The sequence below is a fragment of the Triturus cristatus genome, chromosome 2_1 (genome assembly GCF_964204655.1).
Source record: "Triturus cristatus chromosome 2_1, aTriCri1.1, whole genome shotgun sequence".
Classification (NCBI taxonomy): Eukaryota; Metazoa; Chordata; class Amphibia; order Caudata; family Salamandridae; genus Triturus; species Triturus cristatus.
The window spans coordinates 503,275,218-503,303,086 of NC_140581.1; the positions used below are offsets into that span (position 1 = coordinate 503,275,218).

At 44.2% G+C, this 27,869-nt stretch overlaps 1 protein-coding gene across 6 annotated transcripts in view; it reads left to right on the plus strand.

Moving 5' to 3' along the window:
* Window positions 1–27,869, plus strand: part of LOC146865554 (baculoviral IAP repeat-containing protein 1-like) — a 1,189,967-nt gene that overhangs the window by 760,644 nt on the left and 401,454 nt on the right. For all 6 annotated transcript variants that reach the window (XM_085632369.1, XM_085632370.1, XM_085632371.1 and 3 more), the window contains one exon: window positions 22,557–22,656. In XM_085632369.1, the coding sequence (XP_085488495.1) occupies window positions 22,557–22,656 (100 nt within the window). The remainder of the gene's footprint in view (window positions 1–22,556; window positions 22,657–27,869) is intronic.

The window sequence follows — 27,869 nt, forward strand, 5'->3', positions numbered from 1 at the left end:
CTGAACTGGGCTGGCTACTTTGTAGTCAGGTGTCTGGTGGCGTTCTGTACTGCGATCTCTATTGCATGCTATACAGTTATTACTGAAGATGTGAATGAGAGTATTCATCCCTGGCCACCAGTACATCTCTTTTAACTCTAAAATTGTCTTTGCGATCCCCTGATGTATCAGGCCCTCTCGCAGATGCGCTTCGTAATTCAAAGCTATTCTACATTCCCTGTTTGGAATTACTCTATCCCCCACTCGATGGGTTTGAGCAAACGGAACGCCATTTGCATCAATTATATATGAGTATTTGAGTGGAAACGTTTTAAGTAATGCCGCACTAATGCCTTTGCTTGAGGCATAGACAGCCAGCATTATTTCGCTGTCTATTTTCGTTTTTGAACGAGTGATTGCAGCTACGGAAGCCGTTTGCACAACCCCTTTCACGGCTTCATCAGCCAATGAATTTCCTTCAACGTGAACGCCATCACGTGGGTGACTCAGCGTGTGTATCACGTGAGTGTTCTGTAGTCCGTTTCGCAACTGAACTACTTGTTCCCAAAGCAATTTGTGCTTGATTGTGCCACCTTTTGCATCTTTGAAACCATTTTGAATCCAATTCTGTAAATATTCATTTTAAGATTAAATACAGTAAAACGAATCGCACACTATCAGTGTGGGGAATTTGCGATCTGTATTTTCAAGTGCCATCTTAAATGCTTGTAGTTCCGCTCGCTGAGCTGTACAATCTCCTAGAGATTGCGTTTTTGTGACCACTGGTCTGAATTTGCCATCTCGCATGCGACCTTTAACGATAGCACACGCTGCACTGCAAGCTTGTTTACTCCCCGTAGCAGGTTGTGCAGATCCGTCCGTATAAATTATAGATTCGTACTGGTCAAGAGGGAGGATTTAAGTTGGCAGAGGACATTCGTGTTCATATTGCAGGAATGCTTGTGTTTTTAAAAATGGATCAAAAATGTATTCAACATCAGTTGCAGCAAGAGAATTAACACATTGTATCCATCTCGGATGTAAAGCTTTTGCATTTGGAATGCTAGCCTTTGTAACTGCCTCTAGGGCTGGTACAGGAGTCACAACCATAAAGTGTTTCCCCAGTGCTAGGACTCTTTCTTTTGCTACAGCGGTTTGAACTGTTGTCAGAATCTTTTCTGTAGAAGTGAATTTCATTTCTGCTTGTGTATACAAGTGGGATATGTATGCAAATTGGTACTTTTTCACCTTCGTTAAAAGTTAAGTAGGTGAATCCGCATTGACCTGGAATTATTCGGATCACTAAGTTGCATACATTTACATGTGTTTGCAAGTATTTCGTTGCTAACCTGTCTGTTTGGAGTGAACGCAAAATTTCTGTGTGTCTTTGTGTCCAATGTGTGATTTTAAAATCAGGTTTGATTAATTCGTAGAGAGGTTTAACCCTTTCTGCGTAATTTAAAATGTAAGTTCTTCCAAAATTCAGGAAACCTAGAATCGACTATAAATTTTTCAGCGTTTTTGGCGGTTGGAGCAGCGCACACTTTTCTAAAAAGTTGGCTGCCAGGCTTTTGCCTTCACTTGATAGTTCATATCCTAGGAAAAGGATGTTGTGGTGGGCAATTCTCGACTTTTTAAAGTTGAATTTGTAACCCTCTGAGGTGAAGCCCAATATTATGGTGCTCACCCTGTTCAAGTGCATATCCAGGTCATCGTCTGTCAGATATAAATCATCGACATATGACAATGCCTTGTCATCATAAATTTGTAGTAACTCTGTTACCCTTGCTGAGAATAACCCCGGGCTGTTTTTAATCCCTGGGGCAGTCGACAAAATTGACGCTGAGGCACCATTATTGAGAAAGCAGTGAAATATCTGCTTTCTGGTGCACTATTTTGACAAAAGAAACCATTTGAAATGTCTAATGTGGTTTTATATTCTTTACGCACAATGTTATTCGTTAATGCTGTACCATGTGTATTTTGTACTGCAAATGTTTTGCAACAAGAATTTAAGTGTCTGTAATCCAAAACTAGACGATATGTATAGTCTGGTTTGGAGACAGGAAACAAAGGAGTGTTCATTGATGAGGTGCATGTTTCAATCACCCCCTGATATTCAAGTTGATCTAAAATCTCCCTGACCTGTTTTTTAGCTTCTTGCTTAACTGGGTACTGCCTTTGTGCAGTCAGTTGATTTTTTAACTGGATTTTATGGTGAGGTGAGTCCTCATTCCATCCTACAGGATTTTTATACAGTGCTGGGGCTTGAGTTACTGCCCATTTCCTGGCTAATGTATATTTTAAATGAACTGTAATATGGTTGGAGAAGGCAGGCATAATGATGTCCTCGCCATGTGGGCAGTCCCTGACAAACTCTGGTGGCCAGTCCTGTTCTACTAGAAGTATATCATAACCACCGTTCCCTTTAAGGCACGTGCCGTCTGTGGAGTGCGCACAACGCAGCCAGGACGTCCCGCAAGAGAAGAAAGTTGCGCTGCCGCTTTAAAGAAGCGAGCGGCACGAAAATCAGGCACTTTTGATGCGGTGCCGGAGGAGTCGTGACGAGTGTACGTAAGGGGGCTTGTGGGGGCTTGTGGCGGCTTGGGGGCTTGTGGCGGCTTGGGGGCTTGTGGTGGCTTGGGGGCTTGTGGCGGCTTGTGGCGGCTTGAGGGCATGTGGCTGCAGAGCGCGGGGCAGATTGTGGCCTTTTGTTTACGTATTGATGGTAATCACAGCCCGTGAAGGGGCTATGATTACCATCAAAACTTAAACAAAAGGCCACAATCGTCCCCGCACCGCGCTTTACTAACAAAAGAGTAGAGCCAGTTTAAAAACACAGCGTGTACTTTCAGAAAGTACATGCTGTATTTTGAAACTGGCTCTACTCTTTTTGTTAGTAAAGCGCGGTGCGGGGACTATTGTGGCATTCTGATGAACTTTGGTGCAAGAGTTCGAGCCTCGAGTTCGCGTCCTCATCCTGTGATTGTGGGCAAATCACTTAATCTCCCTGTGCGGACTCTGTTATGTCTCTAGATATGTCCCTTTTTATAGCTCAACTTTGAGATTCACTGATTTAGTATACATTTTCATATATATTTGTTCAATGGAGCTGAACTAAAGTTTTGATGTATTTTTTTAACTCGATTTTTAAATGTATTCATTATATGTATATCCACCTATGTGTTGTATACTTTTATGGTTGAAAAAATACAGAATCAAGTCAAAAAATGAAATGAATGCAAAAGATATGTACAATGGTTGGAATTTGGTTGGCGGGGAGGCGTACAGTTGTTTGACCACAAGATTTTATTTTAAGATTACCTTGAAGTTCAAATAATGCTTAATTAAAACTAGATATACAATCCCTTAAGGTTAGCTTCCCTGCAATCAACGAAAACTTCTAGACTCTGAAAAATCATAATACATGCATGAATGAAGCAAGCCTGATTCACAAAAGTAAGCAGAAGTGATATTCTGTGATGCCTAGCATGTTGTCTTTGCTGCACGTGCACATTATGTAAAAGTACATTTCAAATGAGCTGGCAATAGTGGGCATAATCATGGGTCAGAGATGTGGTATTGTGGCTGCACTTTAAATTTGGTCAAATGCACAAACTGGCATATTTTGGACACCTGCTCATGTATAATCAATTTTTTCTCATACTTATATATGGCACAACCTTAACCCGAAGGTATCGGAGCGCTTTACATGAGCACCAGTTCCGGTACACAAGAACACATTCATTTTTGCTAGGCACGGGGAGATTAAGTGATTTGGCCAGAATTTTTGATTCTGAAGAACAAATTAATGACTTAATTAAGACAGGGATCATTCACAAAGAAAGGCATGGTTTTGTTAAATTGATTCTGAAACACTATAAATGTTTTTCGTTTTTTTTTACAAATGTATTGCACTATTTATGCTGCAGTAAGAAATGTCTGATGTATTTGAGAATAATCGAATTCAGAGACATTATTGTTCTCTGGATACTAGGTACGTGTTATAGGTGGATTATCATACAGGGACTGTTCACTGCAGAGAGGAAATCGAGGGAAAGAGCAAAAAAGAAGACAACTTGTTTTAGAAATCTCATTGGTACACACACACGCCCAGATATATTAACACAATAGAATATTTCCACTTTTTGATATCTGTTGTCTCTCTTAATATCTCTCTTAATATTTGATTAATAACCTACAGAAAAACAATGGGATTATTCAAACTAGAAATGATTTTGTTCATGAAAGCCCTAAAGTGTAATTTAGGAATAGGATACCAATAACTAGTTTGTCCTTCACTTACACATGTGACATTTTAATGTAGCAGGTCTTGACTTATTGTACGTGTGTGGAAGGTTCACTGTAATTCTTGATGTTTTCTACACATCTCAGCAATAGGTATTACCAGTGCTTTAAATGGGAAAAAATAAGTTCAGGTACTCATTCAATTGAGCTAGGGGCATGGCAGCGGGCAAGGTTAGAGGCGGGGTGAGACATGATGATGCAAAAACATTTCTCAAACTTTTCATATGTGCAGAGAAGGGCATTTACACCAGTTGCAGGACATACCAAAACATGTGAGAAATGTATGAAAAAAACAAATTTATTAAAATCTTATGATGGTACCACCGTTTAAGTCTTGTGCTTTTCTAAACTTGAAGTGCACTTGCCTGTGTAACCAATTCATGTCATGGCGTGTTTACCCAATTTGGAAACTGCCCTTAAGACCCTTATTGTGGCACTGTATGTGTGAAAATGCACCATCTTTTCACTTTTTAAAGTAAACGTTCTGAGTGACATTTGGCGCCGCGCACACATGCGGTCTGGGTCCTGGCGCACATAGCCATGGTTGCAGCACACAGAGACACTCCACTGCTGCACACAGAGGAAAGAAATTAGAGGGAACATTGATCATAACCCTTTGAAAGATGCTCCCAAAAGAATGCTTTCACTTTTTTTGGTATGTCTCCCTCCATCCAGAGTGTTATTTCATATAACCTATGTGGAGAACTAACCCTGGTGTCTACAGTCTCAACTTGTATGTCTTCATTCAAGTCCAATGTCTCCAGAAGTCCCTTCAGGCTCTGGAGAGCTATTGTAACTTCTGCTGCACTGTCCAGCATGGTCTGGGCCCATTCTCCGTTCTTGAGTTGGGTTCTCAGTATTCACGGCATGTCTGATCTTCAGACCTGCTACCTTTTTCTTGGAGAATTGAGATTTTGCTTTATTTTTCTGAACGTGTTGATCATCTTTGGACTTCACGCGTTCTTCCTTGTTTTCTGACCGTCCTCTTCATTCAGATGTCTGTGACGGTATCTTGGTATCTGTCAGGTTTTCTCAAATTATCCCTATTCCTAAGGTTGTACCTCCTTTCAGAGGGCTCCTTTTGAGGAGACCTGCCTCGGGAATGAGAACCCTCTCTCTTTGGAATTCTGTTTATTATTTTCCCACTTCTTTTTAGAAGAGGTAGGAGTGTTTTTAGGAAAGTCCTTATCAGGACTTTTAGACAGTTGTGGTTTTACTGGTTTCCCTCCCAGACTGTCTCTGCCTAATTCCTCATAGGATTTTTCAATTATTCTGGCTAGTTCTTGAGGTTGTTCTGTTACATCAAATTCCCTTAGTTTCTGGCAGATCGCCACTAATGCTGCTTCTCCTTTATTATTAGATAATGTTATTGCTGACACCTGGTCGAAATTTTTAAGTAATTACATACCTAACTTCAGAGCAGGCTCTGCCCTGTATTCATTTTGAATCTGTTTCAGGACATCAGGTATTACCGCCATTAACGGAGCACCATATGTTTTTGTGTAGATAGCAGCAAAAACTGTGCCCCAAGAGGTGCAGTCTTCCAGATGTGGTGTGATCCCCATTGGTAAACAAATTGTTCAAATTCTGTGTTTTTCAAAAGGGGTAGTATTAGGAAATACTCCTTTGATTTGAGTAATTAATTTTTTGAGCTAACCAGAATGGAATTTGTTCGCGTTTTGCGGGTAATTTACCTATGACTGAGGGTGAAATCTGTGGAGTAATTTTAAACATATTCCCCTCATGAGGTGCTGGATTTTGAATTGTTAATGGTTGTTGGACTGTGAAAGTCTGCATGACATGTTGAACCAATTGTCTATATATCTTGATTAACTCCTTGAGTTGAGCAAGTAAATCTACATCTGACATAATTTCAATGTCAGGATGAGGTGTATAGCCGGCTAAAATTCGCCATGTTGCTCCTGGTCTACCTAGTGGACTGAGCCTGGTAATGTGATTGTAATGTTTTAGGGCGCCTTTAAACCAGAGCTCGTGCTCCTGGTATGTGAGTGGAATTTCAATATCCTCGAAAGGAATATATTCCTCAGGTGGTTCCTCTTCTTTGTAGAAGTGAAACATATGTATTACTGGATTTGATTCTGGGAATACTATCCACGAATAGAATACCTCAGTCTGGTGAGATTCATGTGCCTCTATCACGAAAACTGCTCTACCACCTCTTGGTGTCAGACCATGTTTTATAAGTTTTAGAGTGATGGCTCTCCTTAAATTTGGTGGGATGTGTATAACACCAACCTCATCTTCATTAAGACCTGTAAGGTCACCCGCAGCTTGACCGTTGTCGACGATAGCATCGTTGTTCTCCGACATTGTTTAATGAAAGTTGCAGAGCAAGTTTCAAGGAAACAAAGATAAGGTGCACAATATTTTGGAACACTGTATCCTTCAACGTTGAAAAAACGAAACAAAAAAAAACAGCCAATACATAGGATTTTCGTCCTACTCAGCTATGGTGGATATTATCCCTACCCACTCCAGACGTCTTACGGAGTTTTATGAGTAGAAGGTCTCTGAGAAAAGCACGACTGAGTTGCTTCAGTATCTAGCGTTAAATTAGTGCCTTACCAAACCGTTGGGCGCCATCTAGTGTAGTTTTTATATCTCTGATAGGCTCTGCGCATTGGAATAACATGCACTATAGATTTGACATAGGACTAAGGACAGTATGTCTCTATCGAGTATATTAAACTTAATTACTTGTGTGTGCCAGCTAACTCAGAGGTCACCAGAAACTTCTCGAATATACAAGAAGGGATTAGTCTCTGACAACCGCATAAACATGACAACTTTGTTTCCCTTTAGAATCGGAACAGTCTCAGAATCGTGGAAACAATAGATAACAGTTTCACTCAGTCAATCGTGCGTGCTTCGTTTCTACAGAGTTGCACAGAAATAGAGAGATGGGCGTTTCAATAAAAGGGTTTATTGAACAGCCTTATTTCTCATGCAAGAGATATGAATTGCTACAATTGTAAGACAGACTGCGAAGTACAATATGTACGAGGTTAGCAGTAAGATAAAATAATACTGCAATAGCATGGTTTGACATATGACATATTAATCAAAATAGATACATAAATAACATAAGCTAAAATGTGATAGTCATCTGATGCTTCTAAATTGTTCTACCCCAGTGTACCTAACCTAAGTGCAGTACGAGGTTTGAAGTAGGTGCCATTTCTAAAGTATAGCTAGCTATATGTTAGTTTAGCCAAGAGTTGCCAAAAGTTTCTCTACGTTCTAGTCCGCTCCATACCTTAGAATGATAGAGGTTGGAATCTCTTTTCTGGACTCGATAGTCTAATCCCCCGCAAGGGAAGTCATAGAGCACTGGAGATGGATTCTCTGCGAGGCGGATGGCAGCATCAGGTCAGTGCATCTGGCTGGAACTCGATCTCCTTCCGAACTTGCTGTGGCGAACCGCGTATTCTGGGTTGGATCGAATCCTCCAGGAACCGCAATTTTCCAGGGCAAGTGCTGGTATAGTTATACCTTGAAGGTGTCTAGGAATGCCAGTATTGACGTAAAAGTCGGGCAGAGGAACGCCATGAATGAACCCTTAAGGAATAGATGTTCATGCATACTTAATGAGTACTTGGAGAAATCAATATTCAATCTGAGGGAAATTCCTAAAGGCTTAAGGGTCTGGTTTTCCAAGAATTCGTTGTGACGTGGATGGACGGATGTAGGTGGCCATGCCTGTATTTGGTTTGTATGGACAATGTCTAAATAAGGGCTGGATTTCTATGTCCAAATAAGGGCAATGTGAATTGTACCTATATAAGGGCTAAATCGGGAAACCTATATATGGAATCTAAATCTGCACACAACAGCCCAACTGCTATTTAGTTCCAGTCAAGTGACCAAATGACAGGCTGCAGGCACTAAATACTTTAGGTAGGAAAATGCCAGCTTTCTAAAAGTTCCATTCCGAAAAATGTAATGTAAAATCAGACTTTACCATAAGAGAGGATTATTCATTATAATTCCAAAGACACTAAACATGAACTGGTTACCTGATCCCATTTGGAAGTTACAGCTTATTAAATGTTAAAGGTAACTCCAATGTTATCCAATGGGCGAGTTAGGTCTTGTAGTAGTGAAAAATAAATGTAAAAATTTTTCATTAACAGGGCCCGTGTTATAAATTGTGCCACTGGGAAACAACGGGCGTGTGTGCCTGCTTTTAGCGCACCCGGGGCACAATGGCATTGCAGAAGGGGACACAGACGCTTGTGCATCCCTTTCTGTAATACAGATAGCGCTGACGCACATATGGCACTATCGCTATCATGACAGAGTGTTACTTTTTTGCATGGGGGCTTGGCCCCATGCAAATGAAGGAATCACTTTGACTCTGTGGCCGTGCCGTAGTATTGACGTGGGCACAGGGGCAAGCACGTTTTTAAGAGGCGCACTAAAAATGCGCCACAAAATGGTGGCACACTTTCAGTGTGCCTCCTAAAGGCAGCTCCTAGGGAGGAGAATCTGGGTCCCATGAACCCCCTCCGACATCCCCCAGTAGGCAGGTCCAGTCACTCACTGCACCCGCCTGCAAGGGGATCTCTAATCTCCCTTTAAAGTGCAGCCAGGTTGCCGTCTGCACAGTGAAACACTTTTAAACAGCTGCTCTGTATTTCACTTGAATGGCAGTGCGAGTTTGCGGCTGCTCTGGGGGCAATATATTCATTCTAATATGGCGTACTTTCATTGTTTGCCTTTTGAAAGGTGTGCCTGTAGTGAAGACTGCTATTTGTATACGTACAATGCTAAGTTGGCACGGCCGCGTTAGATGTTAGAAAGCCATCTTGCCGCTTTTGCTGCTTTTGCACACAACACTGTAGTTACATGTTATTAATTGAGAAATGCTTGCTCGCCTTTGCTTCACATGAGAACTGTCTGTTGTTCACATCCCTAACAGTGAGCAGCGACCTTGGTCTGAACATTGTGTAAAGAAACAGTCTGGGTCGCTAGACGGTGCATGTTGTTGGGTTCAGGTTGATCGGCCCACTATTTAGCCATAACACGCACACAGCTGCAAATACCTGAAAGTCGAGTGCTTTTATTATTGCAGTGCTGCATGCTTTAGACACATTCGGAAGAAGAGCTTTCCCAGGAGCAGAGTCTAGCTGATCCTGTGATGTGATTCCACTAAGCTGATCTTTACGGTATGGGGTTCCCCATTCAAGCCTAGAGACCATTTATTAGTCTAATAATAATAATATTAGTTTACTAGCGAAAGGAAGGTGGCTGTCATCCACTGTCATTTTATTATGGTTACTCCTTTCATTTTCTATGGTATTGTAACTATGCTGATGGTTTTGATCTTAATCATTTGTCTGCTTATGTTAGCCAAAGTACTGCATCTTAGGACACGAGGTTTATAAAATAAACTCTTTAAACTTTACAGTGTCTCTGTTTATTCTGTTGTGGACTGATATGAGAATAATTACGAACAGGTATTTCTGATTACCATCATTCCTGAGAATACCCTAAGTCGCTTGTTCTGGGTTGTCTATACATTGGGACCGCCGAGATAAAACTCGGATAACGAATGGGACACTGATGCTGGTCGGATAAGGGGTTCTGGGTTCTGAGGTGAGTTTTTGTGCATAGTTCTGTGCATAAGCAGAATCCCTGCAACATGGCGCACCTAACGTTTGGTCGATTGATTTGAAACGCCTTAGTAGTGCTTATATTAGTCCACAACACCCTCACTCTGGTTTCCGGTTAAAGGGAGTGACGGGTTTAACCTACCTGTGTTTCGACTAATAGGTTCTTTCAAGCTTGATCATTAAAAAGATAATTTTTACTGAACCCGAATGCTGCTGTTGATATCGTTGATACTCTTTAGTGTGTCCTTATGGCGGTTGACATTGCCGCGCATAGTCGTGCACCTCTGCACCATCATTTGATGACGTACGGGGTGCCGGATGATGGGATGGCTGTTATTTTTGTGGTGAGCGCTGATGCGTCTTACCCATATGAGTTGTTCTACTCTTGGGTGACTTTTTCGGCGGTGGATGCAGACGATGATACTTTCATTCCTATACTCCCACGCAGCTCCCTGCGATCTATGCACCGTATAGGACACAAGAAATTCCTATTTCTGCCTGGCAGCTTAATGGCGCCCTTCTCCATGCAGTTGCACCGGCTAGAATGGGCTCGTTGTCTAATTCAGGGGCCACATAGCCGGTGCTGGCCGGATTTACGCCTCATTCCCGCTATCTCACGGTGGCGGTGGCTGAGTTGCGAGTGCTACACACAGCCCTGATTACAGTTCATAGGGCTTTAGTGCAGTACGTGTCACGCAACGTGCAGGTGGGGGCACCTGCTGTTGCGGGACAACCAACGGACCACCATGCGGTGGTTATTAGTCCTGTTATGGTTAATTCGGTGATGGGCAAGCGCCCACAAAGTAAGGATGATTTACCTTGTTGGCTTGCTGAAAAATTTGACCAAATGGAGGCGGTTTTTCCGCATACCTCTCCTGTGGAGAAACACAGGATTCTCACCATTAGTTTGCCGAAAGACTTGGTCCCAGATATGGCCGATTGCGCAAACTGGGGCAAGGTCTTTGCTGCGACCTACTCGAAGTGCTTCGGCACTCCATCTATGTCTGTACTACCCTCCGTCATTAAACGTGTTCAAAAGAATCACAGAGCGGAGACTGCTGTTGAATTGGGAATGAGGCTTGTCGGAGTGTTCGATGTGGTTGCTTCCATGGTAATGGGCAACCTCAAAGGCGAAGCCATGCTGTTCCAAGTAGCTAATAAGCTGGACCGCGTGGACGAACTCGACAGGCCTAAGGAGTTCGCTAAAATAATTGCGGAAGCCTATAGGACCATAGGCCGCAGTGCCTTAGGTGTTAAACCAACTGTGATAATTCCTGATATAGTACAGCAAACTAAGGTGAGCTCGTCTACTAAAGACGAACGCCCTAATTTTCCTAAACAAAATTGGCGAGCAAGGAAACAGGGGAAGCAGCAACAGAAACAGGGGTCTCGTCCTGCCTCACCCGTACAGTCGTCTAGCGAACGCACATATGATCTGCGCGATCGATCTAGTATTAAGTCACCTGATAGATTTCAGGTTTCTGAACAACGCTTTCCTCGTTCTTCACAGGAAACATCGGCTTCACAATCCGGTGGCGGAGACCGTGGGAAAGGAAGGGGTGCCCAAAGTCGTGAGCAACCCCGTCAGACTGACGGCAAAGGCAAGCAGGACGAGTCTGCACGTCAACGACCCCCGTTTCAGAAGAAGAAAGTTGCTGCGCTAACAGCGAGGTATGCCACAGATAGTGCGGACGCAGCTTCAGAACCTGACATGGGCACTAACGCTGCTCGACAGCGCGGCGGAAGTTACAGTAGTGCGACAAGCACTGCGTCCATATCTGGTGGCGACAGCAACTGATACGTTCATAACTGTAGAAACTGCTGACACTAGAGTGGCTCCCCCTGACAGACTGTATAATATAGTCCTTTTAATTGAAGGTGACATAAAACGCACGATTCAAGGGATTTTTGGGGATAATCTGACCTCTTCCTATGATATTCTCTTGGCAGAGGCTGATTGGCCCCCGGCTTTCATTTTAGATGCTCCTAGAGGGGAGGAGATGATCCTCCCGTCCTTTGCACACACAGTGCCAAAGGACCAAGCTAAGAAGTTTGCCGAGGAGTGGGCTCTGGTGCTTGCAGCTGCTTTGTTTCGTAATCAGGTAAACTGCGATAAACTGTCCCCCAGCCATGAGATTCCGTTGCGGTCCACGCCCCAGCCACAACCCCAATATCCCATGCATCGCGAAGCAAGACCTCACGTTGCGGCTATCCTTGAACAATTGGAATATCAAGGTGTAATTGAAACATGTGTGTCACCAATGAATAATCCTTTATTCACTGTGACGAAGCCTGACGGGTCGTACCGCCTGGTTTTGGATTACCGGCATTTAAACTCTCATTGCCGGACATGCGCAGTACAGAATACCCACAGTTCGGCTCTCGTCAATAGTCTCGTGAGAAAACGGTTTAAAACCACACTTGATATTTCCAACGGCTTTTACAGCCATAACCTGTCCTCTCTTAGTAGTGAGTGGATGGCATTTACCTCGGGTGGCAAACAAAAACATTTCAAAAGATTACCGATGGGCTATAAAAACAGCCCTGGTCTCTTCGCCACTCGTGTAGTCTCTCTGTTAGAGAGCATAGACCCTGATGCGTACTCGTATGTAGATGATATTTATCTCACAGATGACGAGTTGTGGCCGCATCTGTGTCGCGTTGATCGCATTAATATTTTGTTTGCAGACTTCGGTTACAAATTCAACTTTGCGAAGTCTCACATTGCGGAATATACAGTGTTGTTTTTGGGATACGAACTCAACAATGAAGGTCGAGGATTGGCTCCGCACTTCCTAGAGAAATGCGCATGCCTATGTGCTCCTACAACACTGAAGAAATTACAATCTCTGCTGGGCTTTCTGAATTTCGGTCGAACGTACATTCCTGATTATGCCCAGCGTATCAAGTCGCTTTATGCCTTGGTACAACCTACTTTTTCCAAATCATGCTGGCTGCCGGAGCAATCAGCTATATTGCAATCGTTGCAAGCTGACCTTCTTGCTTCAAAATACTTACTGACACGTGATAACCACACTAACCTGGTCATAAGAATTGTGCCAGGCGCAGTGGGTTTCACATACTTAACGTTCAATGAGGGCGACACTGACCCATTGCCTACAAATCACACCTGTACACTTCGGCTGAACTGCGATTTTCCGCTGTTGAGAAAGTTCTGACGGCAGTGCAGATGGCGATTCTGAAAGAACAAGCGCTATCGCAAGGTAAACGCATGTTGGTGGTATCACCATATCCTGCCCTTGAGGCGGTGACGAAAGCAAGTGTACTTAATTCTAAGGCTTTGCATCCACGGTGGATACAATGGGCCACTTCCTTGACATCGCCCGACATAACATATATCTTTGCCGCAGCTCTACAGACTCATTTCGTTCATCCAGCTCCTCTGTCCTTGCTCCCACTCGAGGATTACCATTGTGTCATTTACACTGACGGTTCTGCGCAACCGGCTACTGGATCGAAGCATGCCTACTCAGCGGCCTGCGCAATTGTGGTCGGTACTTTCGTGAATGGTAAATTCCAATCCGATGTCGTGCATACGCAGTCAATGGGTGATTGTACCGCACAGTTGGCGGAGCTTCGTGCTCTGGTGCTTGCACTGGAAGTTTGCTGATCCTCGAGTCACTACTCTTATAGTGAGTGACTCGTTTTATTGTGTACAATCTTACAACGACAATCTACATTTTTGGTCTCAAAATGACTACCGTGATTCCAAAGGTAGCACAATTAAGCATAAAACGCTTTGGGTTCGAGTGGCAGAACTTAAAGAACATCTGCCTCTCGTGAATGTTATTCACACTCTTGGTCACCAACGAGTTGGTGTCCATGCTGTCGGCAACAGCCTAGCTGACGTGGCAGCAAAAACAGCAGTGGCGACATACTTAGTAGCAGCAGTTACAAGATCACAAAGTAAGATCGATGATGACATCTTGGCAGCTATTGCTGCTACAGAGAAGGGAACAAAATACCCTAGAGGTTTCCCTTCTCGTTACCATTATCGCTTAAGTCCTGATAACGTCCCGTTATTGAGGATTAACGACGTTGGTGACAGATTGATTCCCAACGCGGACTGCAGACCATCTTTGATATTAGCGGCTCACGAGGGCATGGCGTCTGCGCATGCCGGCGTTGCAGCTACTGTATCTCTGTTACAACAACGTTACTGGTGGTGCGGTTTATATAAACAAGCTCGCGCTTATGTTCTTAATTGTGACATTTGCCAGCAGATAAAACCTTCAACTGCGGCGCGCCCATCACAAACTCAGTTGTACATATCTAATAAACCACTGGGTTGTGTTTATTTAGATCATTGCGGTCCATTCACCTCTGATACTGCGTACAAATACATCTTGGTTGCAGTGGATTCGTGCACACGTTTTCTGTGGGTGTGGCCACAAAGTAGTGCTGATGCCCGTACTGTCATCAAGGATTTGCGTGTCTTTGTTGGAAGTTTTGCATTTGGTACGTTTCATTCTGATCAGGGCCCTGCGTTCACCTCTAAGGCGTACAAAGAAGCCATGAGAAATTTGGGGGTCCAAGTCAAATTTTCGTCTCCATACCGACCGGAGGGTAATAGTGTGGTGGAGCAAATGAACCGTGTCTTAAAGCAATCTTTGACAGCCAGGGTTTTAGGTACTGGCCGGAACTGGCTAGCCCACTTGTATGACGTACAACGTGCACTTAATAATCTCCCTAGAAGGTCTCTGGGTGGGCGGACCCCATACATGATGCTCTTTGGCATACAAATGTTTGTCCCGGACCTTGATGGTCTAGACATGGCGGCGTCGGCCGCACCCTTTGACGTAGATGATCACTGTGCTGTATTGCAGAATCTACAAGAAGCCAGAGACAGTCCAGCGAAGGAACACGTGCCCTCCACATCTGATGCTGAGCTTCAGATTCCGGTAGTCGGCTGGCTACCTCGAGTTGGTGACCTGGTCCGTGAGAAGGTGGAGAACAAGAAGGAGTTTGGCCCCTCTTATCGTGCACCAGTTCCGGTGCTTGGAGTACAGGGTACACGTACAGTCATTTTACCTCCACTTCCTGGTCGCAAGGATAACAGGTACATCTCTATTGACAATGTCAAGCTACAGCGAGTGGCCGATTCTTCTTAGTATGACTCCAGCGGTTTCTTGCCCTTCGATGCTGAGAAATTCTGTTGTGGCCCCAGCTTCTAACACCTTACCTGATGTTGCCGTCGAGATGCATACAGTTACTGGTCCTTTATTGCCACCGACACCTGGTGGTCTACCTGAAGATATTGAGTATGCTTATCCTGCGGATGTCCCGTTGCCTGTTTTACAATCCACCACAGTTACACAGTCGCGCTACTCCTTTGACACTAATTCAATGACTTCCATTGCCCCATCAAAAGTTTAGATTTTTGTTGCCTGGTTCAAAAGACATTTTTTAATTCCCCCTTGGACTTACATTTGGCTGGTGCTCATATGTATTTTTTTGTTTATGTCCATTGGTTTTTGTGGTAGTGTTTTTTAGACTTATAAATGGACACTACCTGAAAGAAAGATCTACAATTAGACTAATTGATGGAACTTTGGCCCCCCACTCCTCATCACATATTATGAAAAGGGACCAGACTTTTGTGAACATTTCTGCCTAGCCTGTACTGGATGGGATCGCTTGGGATGCTGTAAAATTTCAAATTCATGGTCCCACTGAAGTAATCAATGTGCCAAATGTATTTCGTGTTTCTATGGGTGATGTAGTTAAGCAGAACATCCACTCGGATGATTGGGATGTACAAGCAATAGAAGCACTGTTTTCTGATTTGAAATATTATGCTGCATTTGATGCTGAAGATTTGTATTTAGATACTGCTAATTATGATGAGCTGGGCAGCTCCACCACGTTAGTGGACAAATTCACATATTTTTCTGATTTCAGTGTGTCGAATCCGGCCTCCTTTTATTTTAAGGTTGCGGCTGAGTCTGCTTCTAAAGTTAGACTGACACACACCAAATTGTTGTATTCCAAGTCCTTTATGGACGAGTTGGCAATCGGAGGCTATGATCTGTGGAAAGCTACTATCGATCTTAAATCGGTTTGGGGTTCTAAACCATGGCAGGTACAGGGAACAGAAGCTTTGCATCGTGCCTGCCTCATCCCGAACCACATGTTATTTTTGAATTCGTCAATTTTTCAGACCACCTGTTTTGGATTGGCTACTTCTAAAAAAATTAAATTCTCCCTCCACTCCGGGTCTGGGTGCTTACCCTAATTGGGATAATCATACGGACCTGTCCCTTGCTACATTGCAGTCATACATTTCCAACACATCCATCAATATTTCTGAATTAAATCCGGAAGGGTGGTTAGTATGGCAAACGAGCTCAGATTCCTGTCAACATCGGTTTCTGGATTTGGCACCGGGGTATACACAAGTTCGTGTAGACCCCCGTTTTGAATCTTCTCACACTGTAACTACCTACTCGGTAGGGAAGTTATGCCAATCTTGGCTGCAACATTCCACCTTAGCATCTGTTAAACTTCATTTATCACAATTGAACGACAAAATAGATTTGAATGATTTTGTTAAGGGTCCTGCGGTTGGCAGGTCCAAAAGATGGGTATATGCTGTTTACAACGAAGTTTGGAAGCTATCACAGATTGAAGCTGCATCCAGATTACGAGCTATTGATCAAGCCAATATGGAGAAGGTATTGGCTGTAATAGATAATAGCATTAACACCCTGTCTTCCAGAATTTAAACTTTAGATAATATTGTTTCATCTGTGGTTGACATTGTGCAGGAGGATTTGTCTGTTTTGTATCATGGTCAAAATCAATTGCGTTCCATTATGCAGTTTGCATGGACGTTGCAAACGTTAAAGGCTGGGAAAGTCCCTTGGGATTACATGAATACTTCATCTTTGTTCCTTCCTTTTAATTTAACTGCGAAACAACAGTTCATGTCCATGAAAGATGCAACATACTCATTGCTGCACATTGAAAAGTTAGAACCTTTACCTTTCTCTGTTGCCGAATTAAACTCCGCTGTGTGGCTTATCCACGGGTTGATCACATTACCATTCCCCCTGTTTAAGTTCAGTTTGTGCATGAAACATTATGCCTTTGGCAGATATGAAAAACTGGGTACTGCCTTCCTGCACGAAGTTTGGTCACTCCCATTCACGTACAGATGTGTGAGGGACGGAAAAGAGGTTTACTTAAAAGGTGAAGAGTGCACTTCCACTCCAGATCACTCTGTGGTGTGTAGGCACATTCAATTGCATTGTGCATGTAATGTGCACGCTCCTAATTTAGCTTGCGTCCTGAAAGGGATCTCGGTGCCAGTTATAACACAGTCTTTTACGCTGCTTGCTAACGGTAGTTATTTCCTATTAAATAATGAAGCTTGCTGTGGGATGTTAGTGGGAATTCCCTACATAGTGACTGTATCACAGAGAGTAGTCTGCTGTAATAACGTCCTTTTCCCACCCCCACATGGACAGCTCGATGTATCCATCTGGCCTTCCATTCCAACCTTGAAAGCAGAGTTCAACAAGATGAGCAGAATAAGGGCTCTATTGTCTCAAAAAGAAGTCGCGTTGACTTCGTCCCTGGAAACATTTGTCCTTCACGTAGCAAATACGCGCACAGAGGTGCAAGCGCTTTTGAATACTGATCTCCCACTTCATTTTGGGGCCCTGATTCAGACTATCTTTAATGCCTCGTCAACAAGTGGCATGGCACATTTTTTTAAAATTGTGGGCTCCATCCTCGTGACCTCCTTTCAAACTATTTTTGGTGTGATCCCGGCATTTTTCCATTCTATTTTTTCCAGCGTCTTCAGAGGTCTCCCTTTGATTCTCGCCCTCGTAGCTGGGGTGCTTTTGTTGATCTGTGTACTACGCTATGGATTCACAACTTGCGTCACACGACAGCATGTCCCAGCTGCTCCATCTTCGTAACCGGATGCTTGAATACTATGGCACTTTACCACTGGCAACTCTAAGCATAGCCTATGGATTGTCCTTCCGGTTTCCCTACTTTACTTGCGTGCAGCGTGTCTTTCATTGCCTAGAGTGTCCGTTCCAATGGGCTCTGGATGTGTGCTTGTCGAACTTGGTGTCTCCTGCCCCGGATTATGATCGGCTAATGAGCCCCTTAGAGGCTCATGAGTTGGACTGTTCTGGCGTCAGGATTATGGCCTGTGGAGCAGCATATGGAGTCCTAGGAAATTGGGACATCGGAACGGCTGCAGCTGAATTCTTAGCGAGAAGTTATCTTGAAGAACACACCAGTTGTCCTCTGAAGGTGCTAGAGGCTCCGGTTGTCGAGGAACATGTGTGTTCCTTTCCCTTGCTGAATTGGATGGCAGATAATTTTGCAGAACGTTCCAATGATTTCCTCTTGGAGGCTGTTGCAACTTATTGTGCTTATACCTTGATGGATTAACTTGGAGGTCATCCAGAAATCCTGTGGAATTACTTTTTTTTTTTTCTCCCCCTTCATTTCGTTGAACATCCATCGATGATATTTTTTCCCCCTTTAAATGGTTTTTTTTCTCCCTTTTTTCTCCTTCGAACTTTTCACTTACCTTATATGGACTCACAATTTATGCCCTTGGTTTTGTTATATCAAGTTTGAACTCTGCGTTCTTGAAATTGCGCCCCTACTGGTTAGTGGTCCGATCAAGGGGGGGTGTAGTGAAGACTGCTATTTGTATACGTACAATGCCAAGTTGGCACGGCCGTGTTAGATGTTAGAAAGCCATCTTGCCGCTTTTGCTGCTTTTGCACACGACACTGTAGTTACATGTTATTAATTGAGAAATGCTTGCTCGCCTTTGCTTCACATGAGAACTGTCTGTTGTTCACATCCCTAACATGGAGCAGCGACCTTGGTCTGAACATTGTGTAAAGAAACAGTCTGGGTCGCTAGACGGTGCATGTTGTTGGGTTCAGGTTGATCGGCCCACTATTTAGCCATAACACGCACGCAGCTGCAAATACCTGAAAGTCGAGTGCTTTTAATATTGCAGTGCTGCATGCTTTAGACACATTCGGAAGAAGAGCTTTCCCAGGAGCAAAGTCTAGCTGATCCTGTGATGTGATTCCACTAAGCTGATCTTTACGGTATGGGGTTCCCCATTCAAGCCTAGAGACCTTTTATTAGTCTAATAATAATAATATTATTATTATTACTAGCGAAAGGAAGGTGGCTGTCATCCACTGTCATTTTATTATGATTACTCCTTTCATTTTCTATGGTATTGTAACTATGCTGATGGTTTTGATCTTAATCATTTGTCTGCTTATGTTAGCCAAAGTACTGCATCTTAGGACACAAGAGGGCAGATTTATGTTTCCTGGCGCATCCCTGCAAATCAGCAAGGATGCGCCAGGAATGATGCGTCACGCAAGTTTACCCTTGCGCCACACATGATGCGCCGCATTTACAATGCGGCGCATCATGGCGCAGGAATAAACAGATGCGTGAAGCATCCGATGGCGTAAGGTTGGCGCAGTGCTTCAGTTGCGTCGCAAGCGCGACACAACTCCAGCACTGTTCCAACCTACCCTATCCCTAACATGGTGCGTCAAGCCTTACGCCTGCTTCAAGCAGGCGCAGGGTTTTGGCGCATCAGCGTTGGGAAAGTGACTCAGTCAAATCTTATAGATTTGACTGAGTCACTTTTCAGGGGCGTTCCTGCGACGGAACGCCCCCCCCCCCTCTGTCGACACGCCCACGTGAAACCTGACGCAGGTTTTACGTGGCGCAGGGCTTTACATCGTGACGCATCTCCATAGATGCGTCACGATGTAAATATGGCGCAACGTGGCGCAGGGTTTACACCGCCGCTGCGTCACAAAAGTGACGCAACGGCGGCGTAAAAGTGGCGCATCTCCAATATAGATCTGCCCCAAGGTTTATAAAATAAACTCTTTAAACTTTACCGTGTCTCTGTTTATTCTGTTGTGGACTGATATGAGAATAATTACGAACAGGTATTTCTGATTCCCACCATTCCTGAGAATACACTTTGTTGCTTGTTCTGGGTTGTTTATACATTGGAACCGCCGAGATAAAACTCAGATAACGAATGGGACACTGATGCTGGTCGGATAAGGGGTTCTGGGTTCTGAGGTGAATTTTTGGTACACCACAATTCACTGAGGTTCTGGTTTCCTGTGCATAGTTCTGTGCATAAGCAGAATCCCTGCAACATGCCGTGGCACAAACAAGGAAAGTGCGCTGTATCCGTATTATGGCCCCTGGACATGTAAAACTTAAAAGTACATTCCCAACTTCTATAATACACTGCACGCTGCCCTGTGGGCTGTCCATTGCATACCTTAGGGGTGACTTATATGTATTAAAATGTAAGGTTTCGGCCTGGCAAAAGGTTTATTTTTCCAGATAAACGTGGCAGTTTGAAACTGCACACAGAGGCTGCAGTGGCAGACCTGAGACATGTTAAAAGGGCTTCTTAGGAGGGTGCCACAATAAATGCTGCAGTCCCACTATTTATGTTTTATAATGTTAAGATTGTTATAGAGCTCATGGCTACCAGCGCTATAATGAAAGAGAGAGAAAACGGAAGGAGGTAAACTAGCGAACAACGAAGAGCAATGTCTTCACCGCCCTTCTAATGGCTAGATGGTTGGAAGTACTTCTGGTGGCGTGGGACAGAGAGTTCCAGATGGCCGTCGCGATCACCAGGAATAAGCGCCCTCCGGCTCTAGCTCTGCGGACCTGGGCGATCCGGGCCAGGTGAAGATCCGCAAAGTGTAGAGCATGCGTGGAGGCGTGGGGAAGACACAGATTACTCAGAAGTGCTGGACAGGTACCAGACAGAATTTTTTGAGTAAAGCAAAGGGCCTTGCAGTGAATTCTCTGCCCTATGGGCAGCCAATGTAGAAGATGCAGGAGGCCAGAGACCAATGCATACCTAGGGCTGGCAAACAGAGTGCGTGCGGCGGCATTCTGGGCACGCTAGAGCCTTTTAATCACTGCCTTATTGGAGCCAAGGAACAGCGTATTACAATAGTCCAGCCTAGACAGGACAGTGGCCTGGACAAATATCAAATGGTTATAAGAATCAAAAAGTCCTAGAATGGGTTTTAGGCCCCGGAGCAGACCGAATAACGTACCGGCCACTGACTTGGCATGAGCGTCAAAGGAGAGGGCGCTATCCACCCAGAAGCATAAGTTCTTGTCGACCATTTATAGGAGGCCACTAGTTGCTACCCCAGAGATGGTGGTTTCGGCCTAGGAGAAGGATCTCTGATTTAGCGGAGTTCAATTGAAGATAGTTGGCCGACATCCAATCAGCGATGGCGGTCAAGTCTTCCTTACATTTTGTGGAGTCCTGGCTAGGATCCTTAGTATAGGAAAGCACCAACTGCGTGCCGTCAGCATACGACACCAAGGAGATGCACATTTATATAGATCACTAAACTTGTTTGGTGATTTACATGAGCTGTTCCCAACTTGGATATATATTATTAACAAGACGTCATGAGATTCTTGACTTTCAAGATTTCACATTCGTAGATTGCTTTGCTGATCTTCGTGATCTGATTCACATCCCTGATGAAGTCCATCTATGGACAAAACGCATAGGCTGGGCTTTATGCTTCTGATTGGAAATGAAAATAAAGATTATATGAAGAAGAGAAATTTCCAGACTCCCCGCACTTTAATTTTGTTTCAAATCGCATGAATTTGATATTGTTTATAATCTATGAATGAACTATATTTGATTATATGCTCCTTTTCATTATTCCTTTATTTAAGTAGAATCTGTACAACTATAGACAACTTCCACTGACTCAAACGATCAATGCTAAGAACAGTATGGAGGAGTGTTTCATAGTTTTCCTTTGAGTTTACAGAATGCAAAACATACTAACTTTGTAAGACCATCTTCTTATTAAGTTTACCACGGTTTCTTTGATTCTTAGAGAAAAGGATTATGTGGTGTTTCTCAGTCTGCTGTCAAATAAAATCATTGAAACGTGAAAAAAAAACTTCTTGCTAAATCTAAGATGTCCACTTCATTATATGAATCTGTGAAAGATATGTAAAATTTAAATCATTCTGCACAGTGATGTTCCTAGCAAAAGTGTGTATGAAATATAAAGATGGATTTGTGCTATGCATTGTGATGGACTAGAACACAGGAATGTGTGGCTGTAAATGCAGTAGCGTGACCATAAAGTGGTGGTGGGTGAGGCGGTGCAATGTAGAGCTGTGAAGCATGTTGGGGTAGGTGGTTGTGAAGTAGTACACTGGTGAAAGTTGTGCACCCTGAATATTGTCCCCAGAATATCGATGGGGCACAATATTGAGGCAAAATATCGAAAAAAATATCGACTGGTGAGTAAGTCTAGATTTTCTTTACCTATCTATCTATGCAGTACATATATCTTCAATGTACGTATTACTTTCCAATGTCTTGTCCCTTGATACTCTGTCCTATATATTCTTGTACCACAATATTTTGGGGGTCGATATTCAATATACAGTTGTGTCACAGGATCGGGCCTATCAACTAGAGGGCATTGTGTATCTTTGTCATAAGGTAATCTGAAGAATGCTCGTTGTTTGACTAGAGATAAATCTAACTTCATTACATGTATGTTTTAGGCGGGTTTGATGGTGTGCAGTGTTTTTCTTGTGGCCTTCTCCTCCACAAGTTTGAACCCGGAGATGATCCTTGGACGGAACACATGAAATTCAATTCAGAGTAAGTTTTTATGGCAGATTGCATTTGAGCCTGTGGTAGGTTATTATGTGTTTCACGGTGAGCATCGATGTGTACATTTCAATTTAAAAAATATACATTTATATGGGAACATTAAATTAAAGTATTTCTCCAGGAATCTGCTTTTATTCGCCCATCATTACCCATTGTTGTCCAGTTTTTTTAGCTCGGCCTTTCTTTACACTCTTACATCTGCCTCTCACCCACTACCTTCCAGAGAGTCGAGGTTGTCTGAAATAGATAGACCAACCACCGGAAACATATGTGGGAGGAAGGACCCTCTATTTCTAATTTAACAATGTGCAGATCACTGGCATGCGCCAGTGAAGTCTTCTGAAGTCTTGTGAAGACTTGGCACTCTAAAATTGAATTTCTTTCCAGCAAGGCTCCATCAACCTTTGTACATAGATAACAGCACTCACCTACGCATCATACACATAATACATCTAAACTGCACAGTCTATATACACCAGCAGATGAATAGGAGGCCGCCCGATGCTACCCAGTACCTCCAGATAATAAACACAGTGGCGTAGCAAGAGGGGGGTCTATCCCGGGCGGCACAAGTTTTGGGGGTGGCAGCCTCCCCCTTACCTGAAGCAGTCGTGGGAATCGCCAGCATCCCCCGACCCCAGATCCCTGCTCTTACCTGCGGTGATCGCTGGAATAGCCAGCACCCCGGCAAACTCAGGGCTGTACTCATTTCACAACTTGTCATATAGATCCTACATGCATGGATTCAAGAACCTAACTTGGGAGTGAAGGGGGCAGGCCAGACAGAGACCATTTTGTGTGTGAAAAAGGCCGCTTTGTTGAAACCGGTGCACATTACAAATACCATACCTGGCAACTGCCTTACAAAACTAAAACCTCGCTATACAGCCAATGATTGACTCCTGATCTCACACCCGCCCCAACAATCCCCTCAAACAGTCCCCCACCCTGCCATTAACATTACAACATATTGCAGTTAAAAAATATGACTTACTATGAAACCAACCTCCCATAACTGCCTTTCTGAGACTGTAAATAACAAAACGTCTACAACTGAAACTTAAACTACCTGCCTACCCTTTCCCTGCTCACAACTTCCAACACTTAACCAAAAACCTCTGCCAACCCTGGCCAACTTTTCAAAACCCCGCCACCCAGAAAAAATGGGGATGGGGGTACCTCAAACTCTTTTTTCTGCCCCCCATGCCTACTTACACGACTGGGTTCCCGTCTGCCTGACTATGCACGTTTTGGGTCCTGGCCAAAACTTCACTGACCTCAAGGAGGTATAAATCTATACCAATCCTAGAAAGGTGTACTCCATCACCTCTGAAAAACACTGCCTTGTCAAAACGAATCTCTTTATGGGAAATCCTACCAAACCCCAATCCTCTACAAAAACCAGCCATCTTGGTGTTAAGCTTCCATCTGGCCTGATCCACTGCGCCTGGGTTGAGCGCCCCGCCAACTTCTGCGCTGAACGAATTCGGTCCTCAAAACAAAACAACATGCCCACTATTCCTTTATTAGAGCCAAGTCCTTTTCATGTTTCGCATCAAACAATGCCCTTTTCCTCACACAGGTCATTCTCACCTACATGTATCACCAAAATGTCCGGGCACCTGCCGCCCACCAACAAATGTTCAGACAAGGCACTAGCTCGTTCCAGTACATACCCCCTTTACCTTTCCACAACACTTTAAACAGACGCTCATTAAAACTTAAGTTTTGTCCAAAATAGCTCTGGCAGGCCTGAACCTGAACCCACTTCAAGAAGGAGTGCCCCACCAACCAGATTGTCATCTCTTCAGAAAGGGAGCTGGTCACAGAATCTGAAACGAGAAAAATCTGCATGAATTTAAGCATTGTTAACAACCGTGCCAACCGCCCCGTCATCCCTTCTCATGTAACCCCTGCAACATTCAGAGGACCAGCGCCCCAGCCACATGATGTCTCCCCGCTCCCAACCTCTATTATTAGCTTCTGACGCTGCCCCATTTCAGAACAAATGTCTCCCCAAACCCGCCTCATTGATTCCAAACTTTTTTAAGGCCTTCCTCAGAATAGCTAATAGCTGGTATGCTGTCACTCTACCCCCATTAGCATGCCTAAAAACTGCCCCCACCAGACGCAACCTGACATAGCGCGCCACTAAGATGCCCATCTAAAGGGGTAAGTTAAAGAAGGTTCAGCTGCCTGTAGCAATACCCATTTTCCCAGTCCCCTTTGATCTGTTTTAGACTTCTGCAACCATATCTGGACCCCCGAACTGCGCGGGACCAGTTCTTCCCACTTCACTCCCCCACCCTTTTTGTCCCCCAGCAGCTCTGATACCCTAAAAGCGCCAAAGAACATCCACACCATAAGTGTATAAAACATACAAGTCTCAGATTCGTCGATACAAAGTTGTCTCGCCCAACCCTCCAATATTTTTGTTCCTAACTCGCCTGCCGATGGCGGGTAGCCCCACAGCAGCTTGCCCACAAAAGCAATCCCCGCTAGTGACTCTGGACAGTCCTTTGTCAATGAGATCCAAAATGAAAAGTATAACATCTTCTACACGTTGCCCACTGTCAATACGGCGTTGTGCGCCGAAAGAAAGAATTCCTTCCACGCCAAACTGTAGCCTATCCTGGTTGACTTTGCTAGCGACCCTACCACCAGATGTAGCATCCTGTGTTGCCTACATACACAACTGCAATGGCATTGGCGTTGGAAGCCTTGTTGGTGTCTTGGGCTAGCCCACGGAATCTCCCCGACTGCGAACGAGCCAAAGCATCCGCTATGTCATTGTCCACATACGGGACATGTAGCACTCTAAAGACAATGTCATGTCACAAGCAAACCAGGACAAAAACAGCTTCAAAACCTGTTCATCCCTTGCTGACTGGTGATTCACTATCTCCACCACTGTCATATTGTCTACTCTGAAGGTAACTTTCTTGTGTGCCAGCTGTTCTCCCCACAATGTCACTGCAACTACTAAGGGTAAAAACTCAAGAAAAGCTATGCTCCTACCCCATCTCTCTATTGTAAAGGCCATTGTTCTGCACATCACCTCCCTTGCCAAAACAAGCCAAAACCTACACTGCCTGCTGCACCTGAAAATATTTGCACATCCCACAAGTCATCCTCTCTTGCAAGTGAAATCCAGTTGAAACACTGCAAAAATACCCTCCATATTCTCAAATCCTCTTTTACTCCAGCCGAAAGCCACACGTGATGGTGAGGTAAATATTGAGCTGACAATGCTCGCCCCAACCTCCTACAGAAAGTCCTCCCTACTCTGACTACTCTGCATGCAAAGTTGAGATGGCCCAACAGGACCTGTATTTCTTTGACCTTCACCTTTTCACGGGCTAGCATGCCATTCAGCAATTCCAACACTTTCCTTTTCTTGTCCTCTGGCAAGCGTGCCCGCATTGCCCTTGAAACATTTTCAATTCCCAAAAAAGACAGGGCCGTGCTGGGGCCATTGTCTTTTCCGGTGCCAATGGCACCCCAAGCTCCCCCATCTGCTCTTTGAAGTTTCCCAGAACCTCCTGGCACTCAGTGGAGCCGGGGAGCCCACAAAGAAGAAATCATCCAGGTAATGTGTCACTAACCGGTGCCTTGTGCGCTGTGAAAACAGCCACTGCAAGAAGGTACTGAAACACTCAAGTGCTTGCAAGGTCTGGAAAATATGTGAGACTCTTGGACAATCTCTTTTTACCCCCTCTTGCTCCTGCCCTTCCAGTTCCTCCCCCCAAAAAACTTATTTTAGATCTCATTGACAGTCCTTTGTCAATGAGATCCAAAATGAAAAGTATAACATCTTCTACACGTTGCCCACTGTCAATACGGCGTTGTGCGCCGAAAGAAAGAATTCCTTCCACGCCAAACTGTAAGCTATCCTGGTTGACTTTGCTAGCGACCCTACCACCAGTTGTAGCATCCTGTGTTGCCTACATACACAACTGCAATGGCATTGGCGTTGGAAGCCTTGTTGGTGTCTTGGGCTAGCCCACGGAATCTCCCCCACTGCGAACGAGCCAAAGAATCCGCTATGTCATTGTCCACATACGGGACATGTAGCACTCTAAAGACAATGTCATGTCGCAAGCAAACCAGGACAAAAACAGCTTCAAAACCTGTTCATCCCTTGCTGACTGGTGATTCACTATCTCCACCACTGTCATATTGTCTACTCTGAAGGTCACTTTCTTGTGTGCCAGCTGTTCTCCCCACAATGTCACTGCAACTACTAAGGGTAAAAACTCAAGAAAAGCTATGCTCCTACCCCATCTCTCTATTGTAAAGGCCATTGTTCTGCACATCACCTCCCTTGCCAAAACAAGCCAAAACCTACACTGCCTGCTGCACCTGAAAATATTTGCACATCCCACAAGTCATCCTCTCTTGCAAGTGAAATCCAGTTGAAACACTGCAAAAATACCCTCCATATTCTCAAATCCTCTTTTACTCCAGCCGAAAGCCACACGTGATGGTGAGGTAAATATTGAGCTGACAATGCTCGCCCCAACCTCCTACAGAAAGTCCTCCCTACTCTGACTACTCTGCATGCAAAGTTGAGATGGCCCAACAGGACCTGTATTTCTTTGACCTTCACCTTTTCACGGGCTAGCATGCCATTCAGCAATTCCAACACTTTCCTTTTCTTGTCCTCTGACAAGCGTGCCCGCATTGCCCTTGAAACATTTTCAATTCCCAAAAAAGACAGGGCCGTGCTGGGGCCCATTGTCTTTTCCGGTGCCAATGGCACCCCAAGCTCCCCCATCTGCTCTTTGAAGTTTCCCAGAACCTCCTGGCACTCAGTGGAGCCGGGGAGCCCACAAAGAAGAAATCATCCAGGTAATGTGTCACTAACCGGTGCCTTGTGCGCTGTGAAAACAGCTACTGCAAGAAGGTACTGAAACACTCAAGTGCTTGCAAGGTCTGGAAAATATGTGAGACTCTTGGACAATCTCTTTTTACCCCCTCTTGCTTCTGCCCTTCCAGTTCCTCCCCCCAAAAAACTTATCACAGACTTTTTTCGCCCCCTGTCCTAGTATCCCTGTACTAATTTATTTTATCCATAGCTCTGTAAACCTGTCACGTGATTATAATAGTAACTACAAGACTGCCTTGTTAGTTATATGTATATGAACTTAAACCTGATAGTTTTCTTTGTTTTTGCTTTTAACGTGGTAACTGCGCTATGA